Source organism: Callionymus lyra, chromosome 14, assembly GCF_982586985.1.
Source record: "Callionymus lyra chromosome 14, fCalLyr1.hap1.1, whole genome shotgun sequence".
Classification (NCBI taxonomy): domain Eukaryota; kingdom Metazoa; phylum Chordata; class Actinopteri; order Syngnathiformes; family Callionymidae; genus Callionymus; species Callionymus lyra.
The window spans coordinates 20,584,041-20,608,732 of NC_141831.1; the positions used below are offsets into that span (position 1 = coordinate 20,584,041).

At 38.3% G+C, this 24,692-nt stretch overlaps 1 protein-coding gene across 3 annotated transcripts; it reads right to left on the reverse strand.

Moving 5' to 3' along the window:
* Nucleotides 1-5,097: 5,097 nt before the first annotated feature.
* On the reverse strand, nt 5,098-24,488 carry p4ha2 (procollagen-proline, 2-oxoglutarate 4-dioxygenase (proline 4-hydroxylase), alpha polypeptide 2). Of its 3 annotated transcripts, XM_087807835.1 has the most exons (16): nt 24,337-24,488; nt 19,446-19,539; nt 18,762-18,858; nt 18,541-18,692; nt 16,751-16,888; nt 15,967-16,206; nt 14,771-14,970; nt 14,469-14,645; nt 13,572-13,642; nt 12,222-12,321; nt 11,412-11,465; nt 9,461-9,520; nt 9,323-9,388; nt 8,288-8,356; nt 7,541-7,637; nt 5,098-5,885 (listed from the first exon to the last, which is right to left on the reverse strand). In XM_087807835.1, exons 2-16 carry the CDS (start codon nt 19,516-19,518, stop codon nt 5,815-5,817), a joined length of 1,665 nt encoding a protein of 554 aa, XP_087663961.1. In that variant the 5' UTR covers nt 19,519-19,539; nt 24,337-24,488; the 3' UTR covers nt 5,098-5,814. The 3 variants fall into 3 exon arrangements, with proteins under 3 accessions (XP_087663961.1, XP_087663962.1, XP_087663963.1); XM_087807836.1 differs by lacking the exon at nt 9,461-9,520; XM_087807837.1 differs by lacking the exon at nt 9,323-9,388.
* Between the last annotated feature and the right edge of the window lie 204 nt (nt 24,489-24,692).

Below are 24,692 nucleotides of genomic sequence, written 5' to 3' on the forward strand. Positions count from 1 at the left end.
CAAGCTAATTTTACTTTGGAGAAAAGCCGATCTTTTTGTCGAAACAAAACATATTTCACACAGTAATAATCAACAATACAAATAACTAAGACCTAGCAATACCAAAGTTTCCCCTAAAAGAGAGGGTTGCACGTTTTTTAACACCTAGATGGAAAGGTAGCGTTTTCGTAGCTTTTTTTTTTCTTTGGCCCAGAAAAAAAGTTGGGTCATGATTGGAGAAAAACATGAAATGTACACATCTGGTACACGCTTTTATAAATTATTTTGGATAAAGAAAGGGCAGGAATTGTTGAGAAGTTTGGCTGAATTCTAAAGAAGAATGTCCTGGTTTTAGTTTTCAGTATTCCCTAAGAAGAGTTGCGGATAGTTAAAGTTAAATCCTCTGTTTTCAGTCCAGATTCCAAACTAGTTAGCCTGGGTGGATGAACAAAAGATGTGCGAGTGTCTGGTTATTTATTTGGATGGCAAAAGGGCAATAGGATAGGAAGTCTGGGGTATTTGAGGTCTCATGTCCCTTAGTTGCTTGAGATATAAAGTGACTGCTCTGTGATAGGAAATGTCAATTCTCAGAGTCTAGGCACAAGCGTGTCGCAGTTTCATACAAGCTTCTTCCTCCACTAAACGTCATCCGATTCTCAGCCAGTAAACACATACTCCGAGTGGAACATTCAAAACAGCCACACTCCCTGCTGGTTCCAAGTTTAACACGTACCGGTGCAGGATAAAAAACTCGCTTTGCTGCAAACTCTCAACAACTTACAAATCTTTTTTCTGACTGATAGTGTGAGTGTGTTGGGACAAGGTGTGTGTCTATCAATCTATCTTCCAGTATCATCTCAGAAAAAGAACAGAGTATTTTTGTCTCCCGTATGACTTTCGGACAGAGCTGAAAGGAAAATTCGTGACTCATCAACTATATTGAATCATTTAGTCTGAACTACTACATTTGTTCATCAGCCGACTGTAAACATAGCAACAATCGGGATGGAAGTATTGATTTACATTCAGGCAGAAAGGAAAATGGTCTGATGGCATGACTTCACGTTGAGAAGCAACAACAAAGAGAGAAAAGCTGAAGAAAAAAAACAGAATTGCTTCAGAAAAATCTGTTTATGATTTAAAAATCACCACTAGAGAGTTAAGTCATATGGACCTCAGCAATGAAGGCAAAAACGACATTGGCAAACTCAGTCGACATCTTGGAGACTTTGTGAGTTTAATCCAGGACGAGACAAAACATTTGAGTAATACTTTAAATTATTCTGGATTGAGTCATTTTAAGAATCTTTTTTTCTCTGCCCTCCCTTTTGTACTTGTGTACACTTGCTTATCACTATCACGTAGCCAAAAATGGGATGATGGACCCTTGCCCAACTTCCACTTGGCTGCCCCCCTACTCTTTCTCATTCTTCATCCATTCTTACACATTCTAATTCAATTATACCGTTTCTTTGTTGGCATTGTAATAGGTAAAGGCTTGATCAACCCTTATATAAATATTTTCAATTTGTTTATGGTGATGCTACATGTGGCTTTGGCATGCTGACTAATCAGAGTTTAGCAAATTGACCCGCTCGTATTTTTTTTAGATGCAACTCGTGAGAGTGTATGGTCGCCAAGAACTAACAACCAACTCCTAGGTACCTTAAGACATAAAATGAGGAGCTCAGTCTACAAGAGGAGACCTGAAGTAGAACAACTTAGGACAACTTGTAATTCCCTCAGACCTTGAAGACATAGAGCTAATGTCTGTAAAGCTAAGATAAGGAAGATTTCCAAAAGCCTCTTCTTTTTTTTTTTCCCCACATTCATGCCTTTTAGTACCCGTGTGACAAATGTGTTATCAATGAAAACAACTGATCGTTGAACACAAACGAGGAAGTTTGATTTACTGACTTGCACATTTTGTCAACCGAACCTTCCATTAAATATAATACATGGAACATTGAGGACTTTTATTTGTGTTTTCTAACTTTATGGTCAATTTTGTTTCTCATTTATAATCTGTTGGAGCTGCAGCTGCAGAAGAAGGAAGAGAAACATTCTGGACTTTTGTCGGATCAAACCCCACCCCTGCTCCACACACCCTTATCAATAGGTTCAGTGTGTTTTTACCTTTTGAAATACATTGCAAGGCTCGACCCAAACTGATTCCATTTCCTTGCAGAACTCCCGCTGTGCGACTTGGCCGACAGAGCAGAGCGATGAATTTCATTACAACCCCAGTGTCACATACCAATGACGAGATTCCAGCGTGGGCCTCCCATGGGTGAACACATTGCCAGCAAGGTCTTTTCAGAGAAGAATAGCTGGTTTGATTAAGATTATCGGGCCAGGCGTGAGGATGAGAAGGGTTTCTCACGTGTTAGAGAAGAAATTATTCGTTGTCATTGTTATTTACACCAGTCCCTCCACAGACTTTTAATTTGAGGGCAAGATTTTCTGTTCCATAATGGATCACATGAGGACATCAATGGTCATTAAGACGGTCCCTTAAGGCTATTCATCAGGACAAAGTTATCTAAAGACACCGTACAGATAACTAAATAACTACATATAACAACAACTAAAATGTATTTATATTAAGTTGTGGTTTTGGAGATGCTTTCACTAAACCTTTTCCTGGACAAAATAAATGAAATACTTTATTATCATTTTTTAAACAGGAAGTGCCCAATGATTTTGGCACACTTAACTCTGGGTTTCATATACAAGTAAGTAAAGTAATTAAGTAAAAGTTATTTGTAAAGTGCCTTTCTAGACCAGGGTCACAGATGTTTCTTGAAGGAGTCAGTAGATCCATCAAACACAGAGGAAGATTGTTTCAAAGCTTAGGAGCAACAGCCTGGAAGGATTTCTCTCCTCTGGTCCGGAATCGTGTTCAGGAACCATCAGTAGAATTTTCGCTGAAGAGTGTTGTATTAAATGCAGGCGAGACAGCTACTTCTTGTTTAGACACGAGACTACAAGCTCCAGATTATGTTGTGACAACATTTTCCCAAGTTTAGAGATTTTTCTCAGTTGAAGGAAAACGTTTTGGGCAAGTTTTTTCCAGTGCTGTTCTAGAAACCCGTCCTTGTCAAATACAACACCCAGGTTTCTCAGGCTCACTTTGACAGACTGACCTAAGTTAACCAATTACTGACTCAACCCTGGAATCGTATCATCATGAGCAATCACCAGAGCTTCAGTTTTGTCCACATTTAGCTTCAAAAGTGTTTTCACTCAGACATTGTTTGATTTCTAGCAAACAATTGAATAAGCTGTTCAGCCTCTGGGGCTCAGTTGGATCAAAAGAGCAGTAGAGCTGGATGTCATCAGCAAAAATGTGATAAAGAGATAAGGAAATCTCTGAATGATTTACCCAGGGGAATCAAGTACAGCAAAAATGATAAAGGACCCAAAACAGAAACTTGAGGGACTCCACACAACATTTCCGATGATTCAGACCTCATTTGATTGGCAGATACACCTAAACTGCGACCAGAAAGGTATGACGAGAACCACGGTAACACAGACCCAGACAGTCCCACTTCATCCCTCAGTCTTCTCAGCAGGATCTGGTGATCAACTGTGTCAAAGGCTGAGGACAGATCCAAGAGAACCAGAACGTCATGATGTCACTGGACACTTTCAGTAAGGCTTTCTCCGTAGAGTGAGGTTTGCAGAAGCCAGACTGAAACTTCTCATGGATGTCGCTCTGATCCAGTAACAAATGCAGCTGCTCAGACAACACCTTCTCCAAGATCTTGGACAAGAAATGGGAGCTTAGAAATAGGCTTGAAATGACTGTGGTCACTCGGGTCTAAGCCATGACTATTAATATCTTAAGTTTTTAAAAGCTTTATCTATCTGAAAAGTTACTTTTTATGTTTTATTTTAATTGTAACGATAAAAAGTCAATATTGATGCGTTATTATATGTAATAGATACAATTACACAGATGTATTTCTAGTCATTTCCATTCTGCTGACTTTGCAGGGTTGAATATTGACTTGTTGATCGAAACAATTTAAAAACACAAATAAAACCTCAGGTCAATATAAAGTGGTGCAAGTTGATTCATCAAGAAAACGTGACTGATGTGGTTCACACTATGTTACTCTGTGAGAGATGGTGGATTCCAAAGCAACACCAACTGAGAACCACTGCTCTAGACAACTTACCATGAATAGTCACCAAACTCACTCTATGCAAGTATTACTCCTCCCTTTTTCAGGGATGTTACATCCGGTCTAAAGATCAAAATAAGAGATGGACAATAAAATGTTAATAATTTGTCTGGGAATTAAATACTGTAAAGATATATCTGGTATCATGTGCTATAACTTTGATTAAAATGAAAATAATTAAAAAAACCTGATTACTGGATTCCACATGTGGGCCAAAATATTTTTACAATGCAAATCACAGGTAAGTGTACAAAACTTTCTGTTGGTGATAATGTTGTCTTTTCATCTTTGGAGGCTCGATCTTCATTGTTATCTTTTCCCAAATGATTTCTACCCTTTGACAAAAGTTTTCATCAACAACATCTGTTCCTCATCTTGTCTTAAACACTTCCTGAAATAAACACAGATCTATTTAAAGTAATTGAATTGGCTCTCTGACCATTAAAAACATAACATAACAAAATCCATATCTGTACTGACTGCGTAAGCTAGAGTGTAGATTTTGAACTTCAACTATTCTTGCTTTTACATAAACTTTCAGAGCCCTTCAACTGACGTGAACATACACATTTGTGTTACTACCCAAAGAGAACATTCTCACAACGTGTGGTGCTTTTAAACTGTGCTTATATAATCTGATCTAGGAATGTTTTCATTACCTTCAACAACTTTTCCCATTCATCATGTTTTCATAACACATCCTCAATGTTCCAGAAAAAGGAGCATCTCATTCTGACAGACATTAAATGGCATGTGTTACGACTCAAGACTTACTTTGAAAAGGAAGAGTAGCTCCAGATTTTTCATGAACTGAAAAATAGTACGCAGAGCAAATGGTTCAGGAGTTGCAGCTGAGGACAGAACGGTAATGCAATAATAAAAGTGACAAAAACACAACATGATTAATGCCAGTCAAACAAACAAGTCAATTCAACAACTGTTTATTCACTTTCACGGTCGCCATGTTCGGTACAAACGGCTCACAATGCAGCGATAACAGTGCAATAACTTAAACACTACATAAATAAATCAGATTTTTTGTGGTTCCTGAAATGATGTTGACATAGAGGTTTGGGAAACCATTTGTGTGATAATATTTTGATATGGCGCAGACGTGGAGCAGTATAAGAACATATTTTATTAAAAAATGATACAAGCCAAACCCACAATTGGATCGAAAGCCATATATTTGAAGAGCTCCACGATTTAAATGGAGTCTTACTGCTGCTAAAAACTCATCTGTCATCTGTTAAGATAGGACCGGGGTCACCGAACGTTTTGCCAGTGAGAGCTACTCCAAGGTCACTTTGACCCGAAGGGCTGAAAATACACTTCTGAAAATAACTTAATATATATTATCAATCATTACCGATGGGGCAACATGAAAGGAAGCACAAAATCAAAGATAATCAGATGTTGTTGCATGAAAAATGTTTTTTCAATGGGCTATTCACATTGGTGACCCCTGCATTATGAAATAAAGAAACGTTGACTTAAATGATGATCTTAATTTGTCATAATTAGAACAACAGCGTGACAATTCATGCTCCAATGAAGCTCAGGAGTGTTTTCCGGGGTCCTTCCTAGTAGGAATTAAGGCACTGTGAAGCTGGTTGTGTCCGTGTATAAGTGGGCGTTCACCTCAGTCCACCTCGGTCAGACCACATGGCCTCCTGAACTCCTGCCCTCGCTCATGAATCCACTTATTGGACACTGAAAGAAAGACAAGAGTGACACCAATGCATTTTCATCTGTGTTCAACTTAGGTAAGACGAACCCACTTGAACTACAAGCTCCTAATGAAGGAGATATTGACCTTAAAGAATGGCATCTTTGTCCTTCATCTTTCTGATGTTTGACCCAGACGATTTCCACATACCTACACCCCTGGCTGCTCTGTGGGTGTCAGTAACTTGCTTTATAGAGCTGCTGGCATCGCTACGAAGGGGTTGTGAACCTTGTAAATGTGAAAACAAAAGGCATCGAAGTGACAGACATCTGTCTCAGGAACAAAGTTTTTAGGTCTTTGGGGGTCAGTGATGGTCTTGATGAGCCATGGTAACATAATCTGATTTTAGTTAAACTATAACATAATATATAATACAAGTTTTTTTTACACTTTTTAACATTCTTTTTAGTTTGTTTGATGTTTATGAAGTGATACCAAAAGAAATGTAATTAGCGTGTTTTCCGCACTATTAGGCTCACCGGATTTTAAGGCGCTCCTTCAATGAATGGCCTATTTTAGAACTGTTTTCATAAATAGGGCGCACTGGATTATAAGGCGCATAGAATAAAAGATAGTCAAACGTTTGACTGGGGTTGCGTTATGCATCCACAAGATAAAGCTGTGCTAAAGGGAATGTCAACAAAACAGTCAGATAAAGACCAACTTTATTAAGCGCTCTGATAACTTTGTTCACTCCCATGGTAACAATGTTCAAATGATGTTAAAAAGGCTTCAAGCAGCAGCGCGTGAGACTGGTGTTGTGAGCAGACAAATGTTGAGTGAGCAGCAGTGAAGTTGAGTGCGTGTATGACAGCTAGAGCGCACGTGTATGACATGTTGAACGCACGTTTATGACTGGTTGAGTGCGCAGCAGAGTGATTTTAAGTGTACAACAACCAAGACACACTCGCTCAAACCGGTGCCAGTAATATCACTCCATAGCCGTCAGCCATGATGTGGTCTGCATCGTAAAACCCACCCTGTGATGACGCAATGACGTAATCCCGCCCACGGCGTGTCGGCTCAGTCGGCGCAAAGTCATGAAAGTGTTTGTAAACAAGTCACCTAACAGGTAGTGTTCACATATAAGGCGCTCCGGATTATAAGGCGCACAGTCGTTTTTAGAGAAAATTAAAGGCTTTTAGGTGCACCTTATAGTTCGGAAAATACAGTAATAACTCCATCATATGGTACCTTCAAAGTGTGATGTTTCTTCCCCAAACCTAACCACGAGCAGTTTTGGTTCTGCTCGAGGTTTCTGCATGTTAACAGGAATTTTTTCCTCGCCATTGCTGCTCATTGTGATCTGCTGGGTTTTGTTTTTTCTCTTAACTATATTTTTTCACCACTTAATCTTCAAGAAAATAGTATCAAATCATGTGCTGTTCTTCTGGATACCATCATGGAAAAATGTATCTATAGTTTATGCTACTTTTTCTCATATTCAGATGGTTTCTTCCTGGAACTCATTCCTGCTCCTGGGACACAGCACAACTACAGGGAGTGAGGGGCCTCAGCTCACTTCAAATTACTCATCGGACTCCAGCTGTTTAATGTTTTTTTTCTCCAGTGACATGCTGCCGTCCAGCTGGACTTTGGCCTACTCACCTCGCTACAGTCGAGACGGAACAAGACTCACCCCATTTGCTCCCCACTAACACCGGGCAGGCTGCGTGTCTCGTCCTGTAGTCGCCTTCACCGCTCTTGAAGAGGTTATACCAAAACACCGCCGTCCCCTGTGGACACACACAACAGTGTTTATTGAAACACCTTTAAAGCTGCAGGTTGGTCTAAGATGGGTTGATTAATTAGTTTTGAGTTTAAGCCCTCCAATATTAATGCAATATTAACTTTTGTTCTTGGAGGCTCAATCTTAATTCATTATTTCTGTTAGTCCTCCACAATCAAATACTCACTAGGCAAACTCATTTCCTTCGACACAATTTGAACTGTTGTTGTAAGTTTATATATATTATTATTATACAATTATAATACACAATATCAACATTAACACTTGTGTAGGGTCAAGGTCAACGACCTCTATGTTTTCTAGAAATACATATGCAGTGGTGGAGGTTGTTCACCTTGTCCCAGACGCAACACAAGGGATACCGCGATTTGCATTTGTTTTCAGAGCTTTGGGTCACCTTGACCCTGAGATAACACAAGGGTTTATTTACTTTGATTAAAACCAACCATCCTGTGGGCCACATAAAATGACTTGGCAGGTCAGATTTTGCCCTCAGGCCTTGATTTTAAAACTGGGGTCTATAATGTCACCGAAACTTTGAAGTAAACATGAGTGAACAATAGACGACGTAGTGATGAATCATTTTCCACCTGCCAGAGTGAGGACCGAGGAAGAACAAATCAAAGTCATCGTCACCTTTCTAGGCCTGATTACTGCTCCCAGGTCCGGGAAGACAGTTGCACCTCCAGCCTGGACGTCGCTCATCTGAGGAAAACCACAATAGTTAGAGACCACCTTTTGCATACATAAAGTCTAAAATACCTGCCATCGGCAAACATGTCGAATATATTGTGAATAAAATGTCATTAGAAAGGCATCACCAACACACAATTGAATTCTCTGGATTCTCTGGTATATATATATATAATGTATATATTGATACATTTCATTATTCAAATACATAAACATAATTATTTTGCTGGATCCATCTTTAAGAGCCTTCTGATCTCAGGACACCAAAAAAAAAGAAATTCTGTCAGGTTGCAGTTTTTAACCTTAAAAGCAGTATGGGTAGGAGTACTTTATCTCGGAAATAAATGAGTGTATATACTTGTACAGGATTCAAATAAAATAAAATAAGTAGAAAATCTATTTGTATTTGCGAACCACGTTTTCCAACACTTTTTAATCTTGAGACGATAGTATTCATGTTCTCAGTTTACTTTATTGCCATTTTTTTCAAACCTGTGGTTTAATAATCTGATAATTAATTCAACATGATCTCTTTAAAAGATGTTGAAATGTATTTTTGTTGCCAGGTTCCCAGGCATCCTAGTTCCCATTCATGGGTAGGACATCGATGGGTAGGAATCAGATATTCATGTGTCCTGGCAGCGTATCAACATATCATGCATCATATGAAATCCAGGCTAGTGCTGGATTGAGATCCACATTCATTTTCATCAAACACCTCTTTTATAAACTCGTTGTTAATAAGAAAATCGTGCTCATATCAGCGGGTTAAAGAGGTGTGGCTAACAAAACTCTCCACAACGTGTACCAGAACTGATTGACGTTTGCTAGTTGATGATTTTCTTTTGGGGGTCAAATTTAAATTCTCTCCGGGGTCAATCAATCCGAGTTCAGGTTTGAATCAGAGCTTCTGCCCAAGAAGCTAAACGATGCAGACCGGACTGATACTCGCTCCTCTGGTGGTTGACGGCTACTTACATAATTCAAAAAAGTTGCCACACGATTTCCAGTGCCTAATCTTTTGAAAGCATCAGGCTCATCTTTCTACAAAGATAAAATTGCAAAACAAAAGACAAGAGATGAAAACATTGCACTGGGGCGCACGTGAGTACTTACATAGTTTAGGAACGTAGCGAGTCGATTTCCGTCTACCCTGAGGTTACTGTCAAAAGGACGCTGCAACAGATGTTTATAGCTTTAACCCATCACCAGTAAAACCCAAAGAAAGTCCGTTAAATTTCCTTATGAGCCTTTTGTGAAAGGCCGACGAGCCAAATTGAAGAAAAAAGAAAGAATAGAAAAATGATTTTTATTCTGACGAATGATACAGTTTGTTAAATAAGGATATTAGTGTAAAAACATTATTTTATTTAATATGAAATATAAATTATTGTGGAAAAAACATTCTCAAGGACTGGAAATACTCACACAAATGACACGGGAAAAGAAGGAAAAAGAGAAAACCTAGTCCAAAATGTAATGCTTTTAAACATGGATGAGTTTAGTTCTCTTGGAAAAGGAAATGAAGGAATGACAGCACATAGAAAGCAATAATCATCACCATAGCTAGCTGTTAGTAAAATAAATAAATAAATAAAAGCTTAAAACAGGACAAATAAATCTTCAATTTATTGACCAAATGTTTTGCTCTGGCTCGACAGGCAAATTCCAAATGTCTTGTTAAAGAAAGCTGCCAGTTATAAACCGGTTAACGACAGAACATCAGGTCTACCACCTGCTGTAAGAGCAAAGTTGAGTATTCTTGGCCGTTAACACCGTGCTCGGACGTTAACCTCACACTTGGATGGCTTTGTTCTTACGTGATGTGTGAGAGTGGTTGTAAAAACCTCAGCCAGTCCATTAAACCTTCTTCTTTCAGAATTTCAGTGATAATAAGAGCAGTGATTCATGGAACTTCAGAGATTTTAGGTTGTTTTTCTGTTTATGACAGAAATGTATTTCTCATTTTTTACAGCTGCCAAGTAGGTTATGCCATTGTTGGCTCCATCAATCTGTTAACATTTAAAAACCGATGATTATAATTTAAGTTTTGGGGAGAAATTCTGATAACCAGACAATTAAGAGCTACACACATTTTGGTGTTGTTCTGGATAACCTTCTGGCACTTTTAAGGATTATTCTCGCTTCCTTTCCATCTTCCGTAACGCTGCTGTCTCCTGCTGTGTCATTAAGCAAAATGCTGTGAAATATGTAAAAGAGCAAAAAGGCAAATAAACATTTATATGAAGCAGTCAAATTGGATAGTTATGAATGGTCTCCGAGTGTTTCTCTAGTGTCCGACTTACTTGTCGAGTCCTTCGATGGTGGACAAGAGTTGGTTGCAAAGGAGCTGATTATGAGACTATAAGTAAATCAGACGTTCGACTAGCAGGAAGGACTAGTTAGACGTGTTGTTTCGTTAGACAGTGAATCAGCTGATCTACATGTTTATTTAAAGGGCAACTAACTTGAAAACCCAACTCTCTTGACCTATTTACATGTTTCAAATGTTGAAGTCTTCCCCTCCAAGATCCAGTAAGTCAATCATCTTGACCAGTTATTACTTTATAAAGTTCTCACCCCGTCTGAAATCTCGGCGAACAAGAGATAATGAGAGTCCATTCTTACGTAATTTGTGGTCATAATGGTCTTCACTCCTTCTCCAGCCAACTGTAATTACGTCCTGCTTTGTTTATACAACGAGTCCCTTGGAGGTGGAGACTTCTGGGATTGATGACGCTAGATTACGAACCTCAATGTTTGACCAATCACAGCAGAGTGGGTGTGGTTATGGTAAACAAGTGTTTTCAGTGGGCAGGGCTTAAGCACATTTTCTAATGTCAATATTTCAATTTAATTTAATCTAATTTAATCTACACATTAGTTGCCCTTTAAGGATCGCAAAGTTCTTCTGTACATGTATTTGACAGAATACGTGTACGGAACCATGACTTGATAGGATGAATAGAACAGATAAAAACATGCTTGCCAAGTCCTCGAACACACACAGACAGGAAATGTTAAAATAAAAGAAAACACCCACACATGCACAAAAACTTGGACTCACCCTGGAGAAGTCATAATGTGGCTCGTACTGTCCTCCGACTCCGTAGTTAGCAACCTGGTCAGCCATTATTTATGGTTAATCAGAACAAGGAGTGAAGGTTCATAACAAATGTTTCTAAAAACCGCACAGGTCATGGAGCTCCCAATGAAAACAACATTGGTTGCTATTGGGCTCACATGCTGCAGACCACACATACAAGCCTTGTTTCACAAACAAAAGCTACACTTTCGGGGATGATGAAATAGTAACAAATCTTGGAAGCTATGCATGGCTAAGACAGCCAGCAGTGCTGATAAATTCTTGGCAAACACAGGTCTAGTCAGAGTCGATTACACAATTTGTATCAGGATCTAAAGCGAGATATATAAAGATGCCATTCCTTAAACGTTTTATTATGACAGTGATTTCATTGACAGTGAACGTTTAGAGTTTTTGAAAGTTATGTTTCAGCTTTAAGCGATTAGAAGTGGTAAGAATGATGAGATTATACTCCCACTCATCAACAACAAGTTACACGTTATATAATTTATAATAAATAATTTGGCAAAGGACGTTAGCCAAGGGTCTGCAACCCCTAGATGGCGGTCTCTGCATCATTTTCCTTTGTTTTGAACAACCGTTCTAATGAAACACCAAGTTTTAAAATGATGGCGCCACCTAATGATCTCTTATCAACATGACACCGTTTCATGAAGCTTCATCAGACCATCACTAGTTAAAATAATCCAGCAGAAGCGGTTAATGGTGGCAATTCTAGACATTCTTGGAACTTGGGACATGATAACGGACATGTTGAATATGTTAGATTACCTGAAGTAATTCTGCAGTGTCCACAGCCAGTCCTGTGATGTCTTCAATTCTCTGGTTAATCCTGCCGATGACTGGACCGTCGCTTTCTTCTAACCAAGCACTGATGGTAAAAAAAAAAATTATATCATTTACTTTTCTCTGAGGTCACAGATGACGCTTAATCACATGAGGAATTAAAAATGCCAATTTATTCTTGGAAGTTTTTGATTTCGACAAGAGCGTGATGAAGAATTTCCCCTAAAAGCATGTGTGAAAATCCTTATAATTTGTTACGTCATTGGCCAAATGTCAATTATGTTTACAATTTCAAAGCTCTGAACTAGCGCATGTCTTCTACACTCTGTGTCTCTATTGGCATTTTTGACACATTGCTGTCTGAAATGATGTTGATTTCACACGTATCCATTTACTCGTCAAAATACTAGTTTTAACAACTGACAGATGAGACGTTCTCCGCAGGGTGTCTGGACTCTTCCTGGGTTATACGGCCAGTGGTTCTCGTCTACTGTAACTAGGGGACCACCTTGACACAGACTTTTACGAGGGCAGGGGTCGGCAACATTAACAACTCAAAGACCCATTTCCTACATGAAAGAAAACCCTTGGAACCGCAAAACGCCTTTGACTTTAAAAATAAATATCATTCCATAATGTTCACTTTCTCCGTTTGCCTTTATGCTATATGTAAATAAACTATAAATGAAACTTAAGTTAGTGATCGTTCACTCAAATTTCAAACTGAACTACTTTTCTACTCTCATGTCGACAAAGGGTTGGGATTATTTTCAGAGTAATTTTTTTTATGGACAAAAATGTAAGTACATTTTAATGTAGCGAATGTAGCTCAGTTGTCTTCATCTTCGTCCAAAAACACACTTAAAAACATCCAAATGCCTCCTTGGTGCTCGTCTGTAACGTCCCCCTTGTATTAAAACCTCGACATGAGAAGAATTGAGTGGAAAAATAACAAACGTCTATATTTTAGGCTTGTTGTCAGTGGATGATACCAGGCCGTCAGCCTAAATCTCTTATGTCAAGGCTTCAATGCAAAATGGACGTGACTGAGGAGTAGTATGGAAGCATTTGGATGTATCCATTTGAAGTGTCCTTTTGACGAAAACAGCTGAGCTCCAGTCGCTATATTAAAATGAACGAAAATGTTGGTGTCTCACATTTCATTCAAGCTTTGAAAGAATGAATCAAGAACATACCAGTGATTACACATTTGTTTATTGTAGCTTCCAACGTTATATGAATCCCTTTGTTATCATTGGATATTCTCTTATTTTCTCTATTTTCTCTTGCCCTTTCCGTAAAAGAAAAAATATTATTTATTTTAAAATTAAATACCTTTTCGAGACTCTGTAGTTGGCTGTGGTCAGGATTCCCGTCTTTGGATCTCGCACAGTTGCTCTCGCCAGCTGAGACAAGAGACAAATGTGAAACATCGAGATAGAAGACACAGCTGCTTCTTTGACTCTTCATTTTCTGTTTTTCGTACAATAAATATTGGCTGCAATTTAAAATATGTCACCTCAAAGCAGAAACATCTAGCAGAAAATTGCTTAGTAAAAGTTAAATTCAATGTTTTTCGTTTAGAATAGGGTTGTCACAGGAACTTTGGTACCAATTTACCAGCATGGAAAGAAATTAAGATACCAGTATTTTTGGTACCATTATTATCGAATATGCCGAATAAGTTCTTGGCGGAACCGGAAGGAAGGAAGGAAGAACCTCTGCCGTCTCTAGAACATTGGCATCTGCTATACTGAGTTAAAACAAGATACCTCGTCTTATTGATAAACCTGCCAGTCGGAGTCACATTTGGAAACACTTTAGATACGAGGCTGTTAAATATGGAGTAATTATAAAACCTTAAAACCCTGCAAACGTGTATCTGAAGTAAAGTAGGAAACACATCAAACTTTAATTAATAAAGTTGGGTACAAATTAAAGGTTTCTTTTTTTCAACCATGTTATCAAAAAGTATCAAAGTATTGAAGAAATGTACTGGTATCATCAACTACTGATATTTTTTGTATTGTGACAACCCTAGTCTAGGATAAGATGACTTGCTTAGACTCATCAATTAACGTAAAGGTGTCAAGTAGAATAACAAAAGATCGGCATTATTAGAAACACAAACAAAAACATGCCATTTTTGTTACATTTTCTGATAATATTTTTTTTGTTGCAGTTTTTGTAGAGTAATTTACAAACATCTTTGAGCCCTTTATCACATCTTACATTGGGTTTGGCCAGCACTTTAACTTTGTCAATCTCCTCCGCTGACAGAATGTCGATGTAGCGAACAATGTGTGGGCTGTCCCACTCGTCCTCCTCTTTCATGGGTTTCAGCAGCAGCCGAGGGTTCTGGTTACCATCGTGGTAGCGACAACTCAAGCGGCTACGCCTTGCTTCGGTCTGGCAAAAAAAAATAAAAAGCACTTTGGTGATAGAATAAATATAAAAGGTGTGATTCATAAAGGATTTCATTTTTTATATTGTAGTTCAGCCACTGACAAAACAAAATACGGTCCAAATCTTACCATTTTATGCCCCTCCCCACGGCAGAGCGCCTCGTACACGTCCCTCTCTGGCAAGTGGTCTTTGGGTCGGGTGTAGGTTCCCAGCTGGATGGGCTCCTCAGTCACAGGCTCATCCGCTTGTTGATTCAGCTCATTGCGCTGTTTCAAGAGTAGACGCTCAAAGTACCTGAGGTTCGCTCCCGCCCTCTCGTGGCTGGGATCTGTAATTACAAGCAACGTTCACGCTTGAAGGCTTTCAAATATTTTATTGATCCACAATAGTTATTAAAAACCCAAATTTACAGTGGTGATGGCTCAGTTTATGTTGTACTAAAATGTACTTGCATCAAAAAAAGTTATATTTAGAGCTGGCTAATGTTGAACAGGTTAAGGCTCACTGATGACGCCTGGTGGTCAGACCTAAGACATTTAGGCAAGGGGGTTAAAAACATTTGTTTTCTGACACATATTACTCAAATAAATATGATACAAAATAAGTAAATCATGAATAGACAAACGTATGAGTTGAGCTCTACATGACAAAATAAGTTTTTCATAAATTAAATACAGGATATTTTAATTGTGCCTTCCAAAATTAAATAAAGTAAGCAAGTAAGTAAGTAATTAGTATTTCCAGAGCTCTTTTCAAGACCAGGGTCACAAAGCGCTTAAACAATAAAAAAAATACCCAATAAAATAAATACTTAGAATGTCAAGAAAACACAGAGACATATTTTGATCAAAGTAAGAGCAAGATTATATTTTAAAGCCTCTAAACGCACGCAGCTACATAAATAATATTAATAAAGGGTTCATAGGCAAACAAATGTCATTTTTATTTAAAATATTTGCAACAATTCAACAACTATCAATACCATCTCAATTGTTATAATCATTTTCGATCTCCATGAAAGTTTTTATACCATCCTAGACCTCGAATCATTCACAATTCTAGTTGTGTAATTTGCACTTTGTGTTATTTAAAACCAGCTTCTAATAACATGTTCGAGTTCCTGCACAGTCACGACCTCAAACTAACTTTGGCTGGTCACACCCAGCTGCACTGACCGCCACTGCGCTTTGAAACTAAGGTTTAGACACTAATGACACCCATCAATTGCAGGGTTGTGGGGGCAGATATAAGTGGGGTCCTGGCTCCACTCTCGTGTCCCAGATTAGATATCAAAGCAGTCCTTGTTACTCACAAAGCTACTCACCGATAGCCACCAGGCGACGTGTGAGCTCGACGGCTCTGGACAGATCTCCCATTTGGTAAACTGAGTAACTGAGGTAATCCAGCAGGTCGGCCTTGGAGACCACAGCTTCCTCTCCGGCGTCCAGCTGCTTCAGGGACTGCTGCATCCACAGCACCGCGTGGTAGTAGTCGGCATCATTGTAGGCCGTTTTCCCCATGTCGTAGCAGTCGTCCACAGTCAGAACCGCACTAGAGTAAACACCTGAGAAAATATAAATTATTTCAATTGTGAAGAGAATCATTACATGACTTTATTTATCAGTCGTAAACTTGTGTTACAAGATGTGTGTTACAGACGAGCACAACGGGTGTTTTTAAGTGCGTCAATTTGGACGAAGATAAAGACAAAAGTCGCTACATTCAAAATGGACATCAATTTTTGCCTTTAACTGTAATAAGGAACATATTCTTCTGAAAACAATCTCAACCCTTAGTCAACATGGGGGTGGTAGAAAATGAGTGAAATTAGAGTTTTGGGTGAACTAACCCTTTACATTTGGTTCAAAAATATAAACCTGCAGACTTAATGATAGAGCTGAAGAACAGCTTGATTCCTGTGAGAAGTAATTCAGGGGATTGGAATGAAGAATGTCTGATTTCAAGAGAGTGGGATTGTGCTGACATGCACACCACCATTAGCAGGAAAATGATTACCGTTTTAGAGCAAAGTGACTTTCACCCTTTCATTTCACTTTGAATAGCAGTAGGCATATAAACACACTCTGCTCAATTAAGCCCTTGGGTACCTGGCAGCTTTCCTCTGGAGAAAGCCTCCGAATCCAGTTGGTACGTGTCCTGGAGACGCATTAAGGCTTTGGCTGCGCCCGTCTGGTCCTCCTCATCTGGGAAGAACTGCCTGTGGATGGACATGTTGGAGATGAAGCCTGAGGAAGAGACAGAAGTGAGCCTGGACAGATATTCTGCAGATCCATTTGTATAGATTTCAATATCCACCAATCCGTGATGTTGCCAGCAAATAAACCCACACCAGAAATGTTTTTACTTCCTTGCAATGCGCCCATTTCCCCAACAATTTTGACAAACTAAAATTCAAGTCACCATAAAAAAAATGGCCAAATGCAAATAATGTCACAATTAGGATCAAACATTGTACACTCAAACATTTGTTTTACCCAAATATTGATGATCACAGTGGCCCCCAGAACTTCTGCAGTAGGACCATCCAAACCTAGACCAGATTCACCTACATTTGTGTCAAGAGTTAGGCAGGCGATTAAATAAAGTATTCGATCTAACAAGACAATAACAGCAGATAGGTCCTATAATCACCCGCAGGTGGAGTTGTTTTTATTAAAGTTAATGTCTCATTTCTGTCAGTTGACAGCTGATGTGTCGATTCAATTGTACGAGACGTATCTGAATTAACTCTAAAAAGAATTCGTTTTTTTATTGATAAATACTAGTGATAGAATATGATGAAGCTTCATGATGCAGTGTCATTTTTTTCAGAGTCCACTAGATGGCGGTCTCACTATTTTCCCTGGTAGGATAAACTTAATCTCCAGAGCAGCCACATACAAACAAGGGATGGTGAGGGAGAAGCTGCCAGAAAAGCATTTTTTTCTACTGACCTCTAAACAACATGACACTGCTTCACAAAGATTCTTCAGCTCATCCCTAATAAATACACACATAAAACGCACCCAATACATTCATAAAGGTATTTATATGAGAAAAAAGAAAGAAAGATAATCCAGTAAACTTGTCCTGACTTGGTTGCTAACTCTGGACTCACAAGCAGCAAAGCAAACACCACATTAAAAATATAAAGGTCACAACAGAACAAGATGATATGTTCAACTGAGCGCTGAATATTTAGATAATTTATCAGTTCCAGGAAAAGAGATTAACAAAAATGACCAGGACAGATTTATGAATGTACTCTTGAACTACGGCCAGTTACAAGCTCATGAATAGACTGTTGCCAGATTCAAAGCCAAAATATGAAATGAGCAACAGCTGTGGCTGTAGCAACACCAGATCTGTTTATTCTTGTTCTGGGAGAAGCATCAAATATGAGACTGCAGTTCCACACATGAAGAAACTTTGAGGTTGTCATGACAGCACGCCTTCATTTTGGCTGCTTCAAAAGAGCAAGTGTCAAACTTGACGAGCCTTCTATGGTATTTGACATGCTCATGACAAATTACTGTCTCCACTGTCAACATTTTTTGGAAGATGAGATTTAAACATTTTCCATCTTATTCATCAAATAATTGCTTCTAATAACATCGATGGAAAGCGAACCTCGTAGATAAAATAATATAAATCTAGTTGGGTAGAATTTTTTATTTTTTGAAATTACTTTTTTCTAGACCTTTTTAAGAAATAAAATATATAAGGACTAGAGGAGACTTTGAGACTTGGGAATTTGTGATGTTTGAACATCAAAGTTAAATACCTGGTTTGATACTATACAAATAGTTTTTAGTAATAATATTTTTTTTCACATTTACTGTTATCAATTTATGAATAATTGGCTCATGGTTGGATGAGGTGTCACGTGTTATCTTACCATCCGAGGTGGTCTGCAGCACCAGACTCTCCAGTTCGGACCACTCCGTGTTCAGCCTCTTCATCAGTTTGTAGGCGTTGACCGGATGGGCCAGGTAGCCTTCGGGGTCAGAGGTCGACATTGTGGTCAGCTCGTCCAGCTTGGTCGCCCAGCTGAGAGAATTAAACCACTCAGTTGAAAAAAAAAGGTTCTTTGGACTCTTGATGAGATGTGTTTGGTACCTTTTGATGGCAGTGAGTTTGAACTCTTCAGCCTTGATGTACTCTTTCAAAGACACGACCATCTCTTGTTCTGTGAAGATCAGGTCGGTCATGTGACCTGCAGGGACAATAAACGGCACAATCACATATACTTTCAATTCAAAGTCACACTGAGTACTTTTGTTAAAGATACACGGGACTAATAGGATTAAAAAAAAATGCTTTCAAGTTTTGAGTTTAAGTGCTTCCATCTGCTCGCTGAAGCGTGTTTTTCAGGTTAAAACGTTTGAATAAAAGAATCATTGGACTGCAGCCATAACTAAGGTAGAACTGGATTTAAGTGGCCTTGAAGCAACTGCCTCCTCTTGCATGATATGTTATGTGTTTGAACTGAACTTCTTACTATCAAAGAAGTGTAAATCCACTTTATATATACTACATTATGATACATGTATTTAAAAATATAAAATGTTTTCATTGTATAGATACTTAAAACAGAGTTGTTAATAGATTATCTTCTTAAAAAAATTCAACTCCCAAAGATAGCCAGAGAATAATACTATCTATTCATTAGTTTTCCTCTTAAATTAAGTATTTTTGGTGTAATTTATAGAAGATAAAAGATGGTCTAAACAGCCAAAGTCCCTGTTAATACATCAGCTAACACTTAACACAGGTTAAACTCTAAGCAACTAGCAAACCTACTGATGGAAGTGAAAACATCCGCGTGGCTTGTCCAGAAGAGGCAGCAGACCATGAAGAAAGTGAACGTCCTCATTGTGAATAGTTCTGAAACGACCTGAAACGACAACAGTGAGTCGGGTGATCAGTGAGTTCAATTATGAAGGTTAGAACATCTGCACAGACCTGATGAGCAATAACATGAATGTCAGGCTGTGGAATCTGCTCCTGGTAACATACCTCAAAGATAATGAGTAAACTTCGTGACATTTAAACAGCTGTGTTTTTTAATGATAAAAAAATGACTCATGTTGATTTATTGATACTGGAATATTCAGTAAATTGTCAGCAGGTGTTGATAAATACTGCAAATTTCTGAAAACAGATATAATTGTATAAACCGTATCTAATACAGCAACTAAAAGTGAAACTATCATTTTTAGGCAATAAATGCATTATTTTAAACAATACAATGCTACTTACAAAACATAAAATAATCCACAAAGAAAGGAGGTCAAGGTGTAAATGGAGGACCAGGTTGTAAGGTTCATCAAAGTTTTTAGTTTGGAGTTCCCGCTACGACCCAATCAATGCTTTTAAAGTGACATATTAATAATAAAAACACAAGGTTAACGGATGAGGTCGTAAACTATGGGTGACGGGACTTTGCTGCAGCTAAAGAAAATCAGAAAACACAAGCAGCAACTGTTTGGCATCAATTAACACTGGCGCGCTGCTCTGATTTCATGAAGTCTAAGAGCAAACTTCAGTTTTTTTGAAGTGTGAAACACAAACCTAGCTGTGAGTGGGCTCTCCATCAAGCCACACGTGTGTCCAAACACTACTGTACCTGTTGTTGCAGGTCGTATCTGTGCTATCGCATTCCTGGGAGCTACTCTGTCCTACTTTCTAGCTGGCAGGTCATGATCTCTGGCTGCATTTCTGACAAGAAAACTCACCATGAGGGACACAGCTGCGAATGACAGTGGGCAATAGATCAACTTAAAATAATAAAATGTTATAATAATTAACTTGATGAGGGTTTTTTTAAGGTTAAAATGTGCTTTTTACCACAGTTTCTTCTCTCTTTCTAATGATGGACATTTTTGTAGAGCTGGTTTTTCAGGAGAGGAAAGTCTGGGCCTCTTTGACAGCTGCCCCCGTGACCCAAACTTATGATGGAGAAAATAAATGGATGCTTAATGTCTTGCTGTGGTGATTAGGATTTTATTATATATAACATGTAATCTAAAGCACTCAAACAAGTTTGCTCAGCATCCTCGACACTGAGCTGATCTGACTTTTCCAGCACATTGCCGGAGGAATCATGAGAGAGAAGGTCAGCCAAGGGATAGAATCAAACACCATCATTTTATCATTGACATGCAGATGCAGCAGTTTTGGACTCCCATTGCCAGCAAAACCATTAAACTGCAAAGAAAAATATTTCATGTTGATAAAACAAGTGTGTGCAAGTAAGCACACATTCGCGTTTATTCACGCAGACGGATGATTCAGCCGCTCTAGTTCTCCGATCCCCTCGCAGCTCTGGTGCTTTTAAAATATGTGGAAATCCAACATTAATTACAACATTTAACGAAAATCCACAAATGGAAAGAGACACTACAAAGATTTTGAATTTATCTGTAGGGGGAAAAAAATGTTGGTCTTGAGTCCATAATCCCTGGATCCACTCTCAGGAAATCCTAAAGAGAGGTAGGATAAACCTAATCTCCACACTAGCCGCATACAAACAGGGATGGTGAGGGAGAAGCTGCCAGAAAAGCATTTTTTTCTTTTATATTTTCACGCCAAATTTGACATTGAGAAAGCATTTTAATGATTCAAGACTTATTTTAAGTACAGTAATTATTTATTTATATTTCAAGAACTTTAACATGGATAAAGAAAACTTGTGTATGCAGAAAAAATGATAATCCCAAAACAATATCAAAATGTAATACCAATAATATGGTTAACAATGATCGTTTAAGAGAAACATAACAGAGAAACAGTAAGACGTTCCAAGGTCTGTCCTAAAAGGCTTCCTTAAAGTCTCCCCTCAATAACTATTCTATTCCATTTCTTAAACACCCTGTATTCCATCCTTTGGTAACAAGAAAGTCTTTCTACTTGAATTCCTTTCTATAAAAAACTTCATGAGGATTTCATTGATGTGCATTTACCTGTTTTCAATAAAAACCGAACATGAGATGTTGTACAAGACATTAATAGCTGTAGCTTTGACCAGCCAAGTTTTTCTCTCTGGATTTCCCATCCAGTGGAGTCCAGCGGGACAGAAGAACATGTCGGCTGCACATGTTTGGATCTGACCATCGAGTGTAAAAACAGGTCACCCTTCAAAGCCAGGAAATATAATGGCTGAGAAAACTGATGAAAAGATAAACATGAATTTCATTAACCTTAACTTTAAACTGTACAGTTAAAACACTTGAACATTTTGAGGTCAGGATAAAGTCCCTTCCATCTTTTTAAGAGTATAAATAGGTGTTTTATATGTATATATATGCATACACAAGCAGCTGAACAGTTGGACTTTTGAGTAAAACACTTCCATGTCACTTAGTTGGAGTCCTGAAAACACCAATCTATGTTTAGAGTTTAGCTGCCTACCACCACATTTTTGGGGAAAAGTACTTAATTACACGTTTTTCAATCCAGTAAACAAGATTCTAACTATACTGTAGTCTGAATCTTGTGCGAGGCGTTTAATCATTATCATGCAGAATGACATGTGTGAGTTAATCCGATATGAACATTTGGCATCCACATGCTGAAAACATGCTTGGACAAACTTGACGTGTCACATTGAGAAAGATCTCGGTCTCTACTAAAGCAAAGAGAGAGTTCTAGCTTTCATAATCCAGCAACAGTCTGATGACAAGTGGTGTCACATTAAAACCTTTGGATATGTGGGAATGTAAATATACTTCTTAGACCTACAAGTGAATTTGAGGGAAGGTCGCTACCTCAGAACTTCATGTGTTACTGAAAACTAAGCAGTTCCTTAAATTTCACAATACAAGAACAACATTTATAATAAACATGATTAAACAATACGCTTTAAAAAGATAAAATACAGTATATAGGACAACCGGATTGGAGCGGATGAATCCTGGTGTAAAGTAATGGATGACTGTTTATCTAACATGACCCCAATTTCCCACCACTTGAGATCACAGATGTATAAACACATTGCCCTGTTGAAAAAGTAAAATTTTTCTTGGTATGTAAACACTTGGGTTTGTGTAGATGAAGAGCCTTTAAAATATAAAGAGAACCGAAACTAAACAAATGAGGCAAAGGTACATCTGCTAAACGTCAAAGGAAAGACGGGCTGGAGCGACACGTTGCAGACAAAGTACTTAAGAAGAACTAAACCCCTTTTCATTGAAATTAAAATACGATAGATGACCACGAGATTTGGAAATTGGCTTTTGATGTAGAAATAATAAGATACCGAAGCTGCCCGTAGTCATTCCAAAAATTATCAACATACGTAGATTTTTTTGACAGAAAATATAATATTAACAACATATTTGCCATTAAGTGTTAAAACTGTTGGGTTATACTTTCAGCAGTTAAACAACCATTTTAGCTGTTGCTCTACACATGATACATCTAGCCACTGTTTCACAAAGGTTTGTCGATCCAGGACAATTCAATTTACACTAAAAGGCATCAAGGGAATCCATTGTGACAGTGAAATGACTTTCACAGATTATATCTGATCCAACATTTCCATCCACTTATGACAATCCATATCCTTCTTTATTGATGCAAATTCATTACAATACAATCGATCAACCACGCCCATTTTTTTAATTTTCACAATCTTATCATTTAGTATGTATTATGTGTTTAATCCTCAGTTTAAGGGCAAGTAAAGTGTTAATTGAAGTGTATCTTGAATCTTAAATATACTCATCAGTATGTGTCTGTTTGTACAAAACTCTCTTTAATAAATATATTTACATTACAAAATGTGCTTAAACCCCGCCCACTGACAATGCTTAATTTTTCTGGAGATTAACTCTTGTTTACCATAACCAAGTCCACTCTGCTGTGATCGGTCAATCATTGGGGTTGGTCACCAACCCATCAATCCTGAAAAAAAAAAACCTTCAAGGGACTTGTTGTATAAACATAAGTGGGGTGTGATCACAGGTGTCATGATGAACTTAGCTCTTGTAACCTCTCGTTCGCTCAGATTTCAGACGGGGGAGAACTTTATAAAGTTGTTACTTTAAAACATCATTATGATTTTGGAAAAGAGAATCAACAAGTGAAACGGGAAAGTTGGGTTTTCACATTAGTTCCCCTTTAAGTGATTTTTTTTTTTTGGCAAATAATGCTTATTCACTTCCCCTGAATTCAGGAACTCTAGAAAACACCGTTAATCAGGATAAGGACGAGAAAATTCACCATAATATTACAAGTTTTACGTCAAATTAAATCGTTCTATTGCCTGCAACGGACCTGCTCATCGTCTCCGAGTGGGACGGGTGACGTCACACGGTTGTTTCTAGAAATTCCACAGAAGCAGTCATTTCCATGAACTCTGGGCGACTTGTCGTAAAACCTCTCCGCGCCAAATTATTCTCCAAAACACGGACAAAAACATCACTTGGTTTCACTAAAAAAAAAAAAGTTTCGCCACGACATTTATAAAAAAAATAAAAAAAACAAAAAAACATCACCTCTAACATCCTTATCTCACGTTACTACTAAGCTAACTAGACAGAAATAAACACCAGGTGGTTTTTATAAATAGTAATGGAGGGACTTTCTGACATGTTTGGCTGTCAGAACATCCAGCATGTTCTCTGCTGCTCCTCTCAGGGATGAGACGGCGAGCTCGGGAGGTCAAGAAGAAAAGCGTCGTTTTTTTTACCTATTTGCCGGTGTTTTTGTGGAGGTTTTGGTGTCCGGTTCTGGCGGGTGGAGGTCGGAGCACCGGTCCTCGGGGGTCTCACGGTACGACAGAGGAGGGTGTTTGTCGCTGCCACGTAAAGAACCTCTCGCAATGTTGAACTTTATGCCTGTAATAGACGCGCAAGGACATTCTTCCCGGAGTATTTCCGTGGTGCCTTCACTGGAAATCGGATTTTTAAGCGTCTCGCTGAAATTCGCTTTTGCGGCATTGATTCCAAATAGAAATTCGATGATAAATAAATAACAAGTAGATTGAATATAAATCTGAAGTATTAAAAAACATTTAAGGCTATTTTATTATTTAATTCAAACAGT

Bases quoted from the DNA above. Each gene is read 5' to 3' on its own strand.
- p4ha2 (XM_087807835.1), bottom strand. From the start codon at position 19,518: ATGAGGACGTTCACTTTCTTCATGGTCTGCTGCCTCTTCTGGACAAGC. The intron at 18,693-18,761 runs GTACCAAACACA...TAATTCTCTCAG, and splicing joins AAACTCACTGCCATCAAAAG to CTGGGCGACCAAGCTGGACG. The intron at 8,357-9,322 runs GTAAGTAGCCGT...GGTTTTCCTCAG, and splicing joins TGGCAACTTTTTTGAATTAT to ATGAGCGACGTCCAGGCTGG.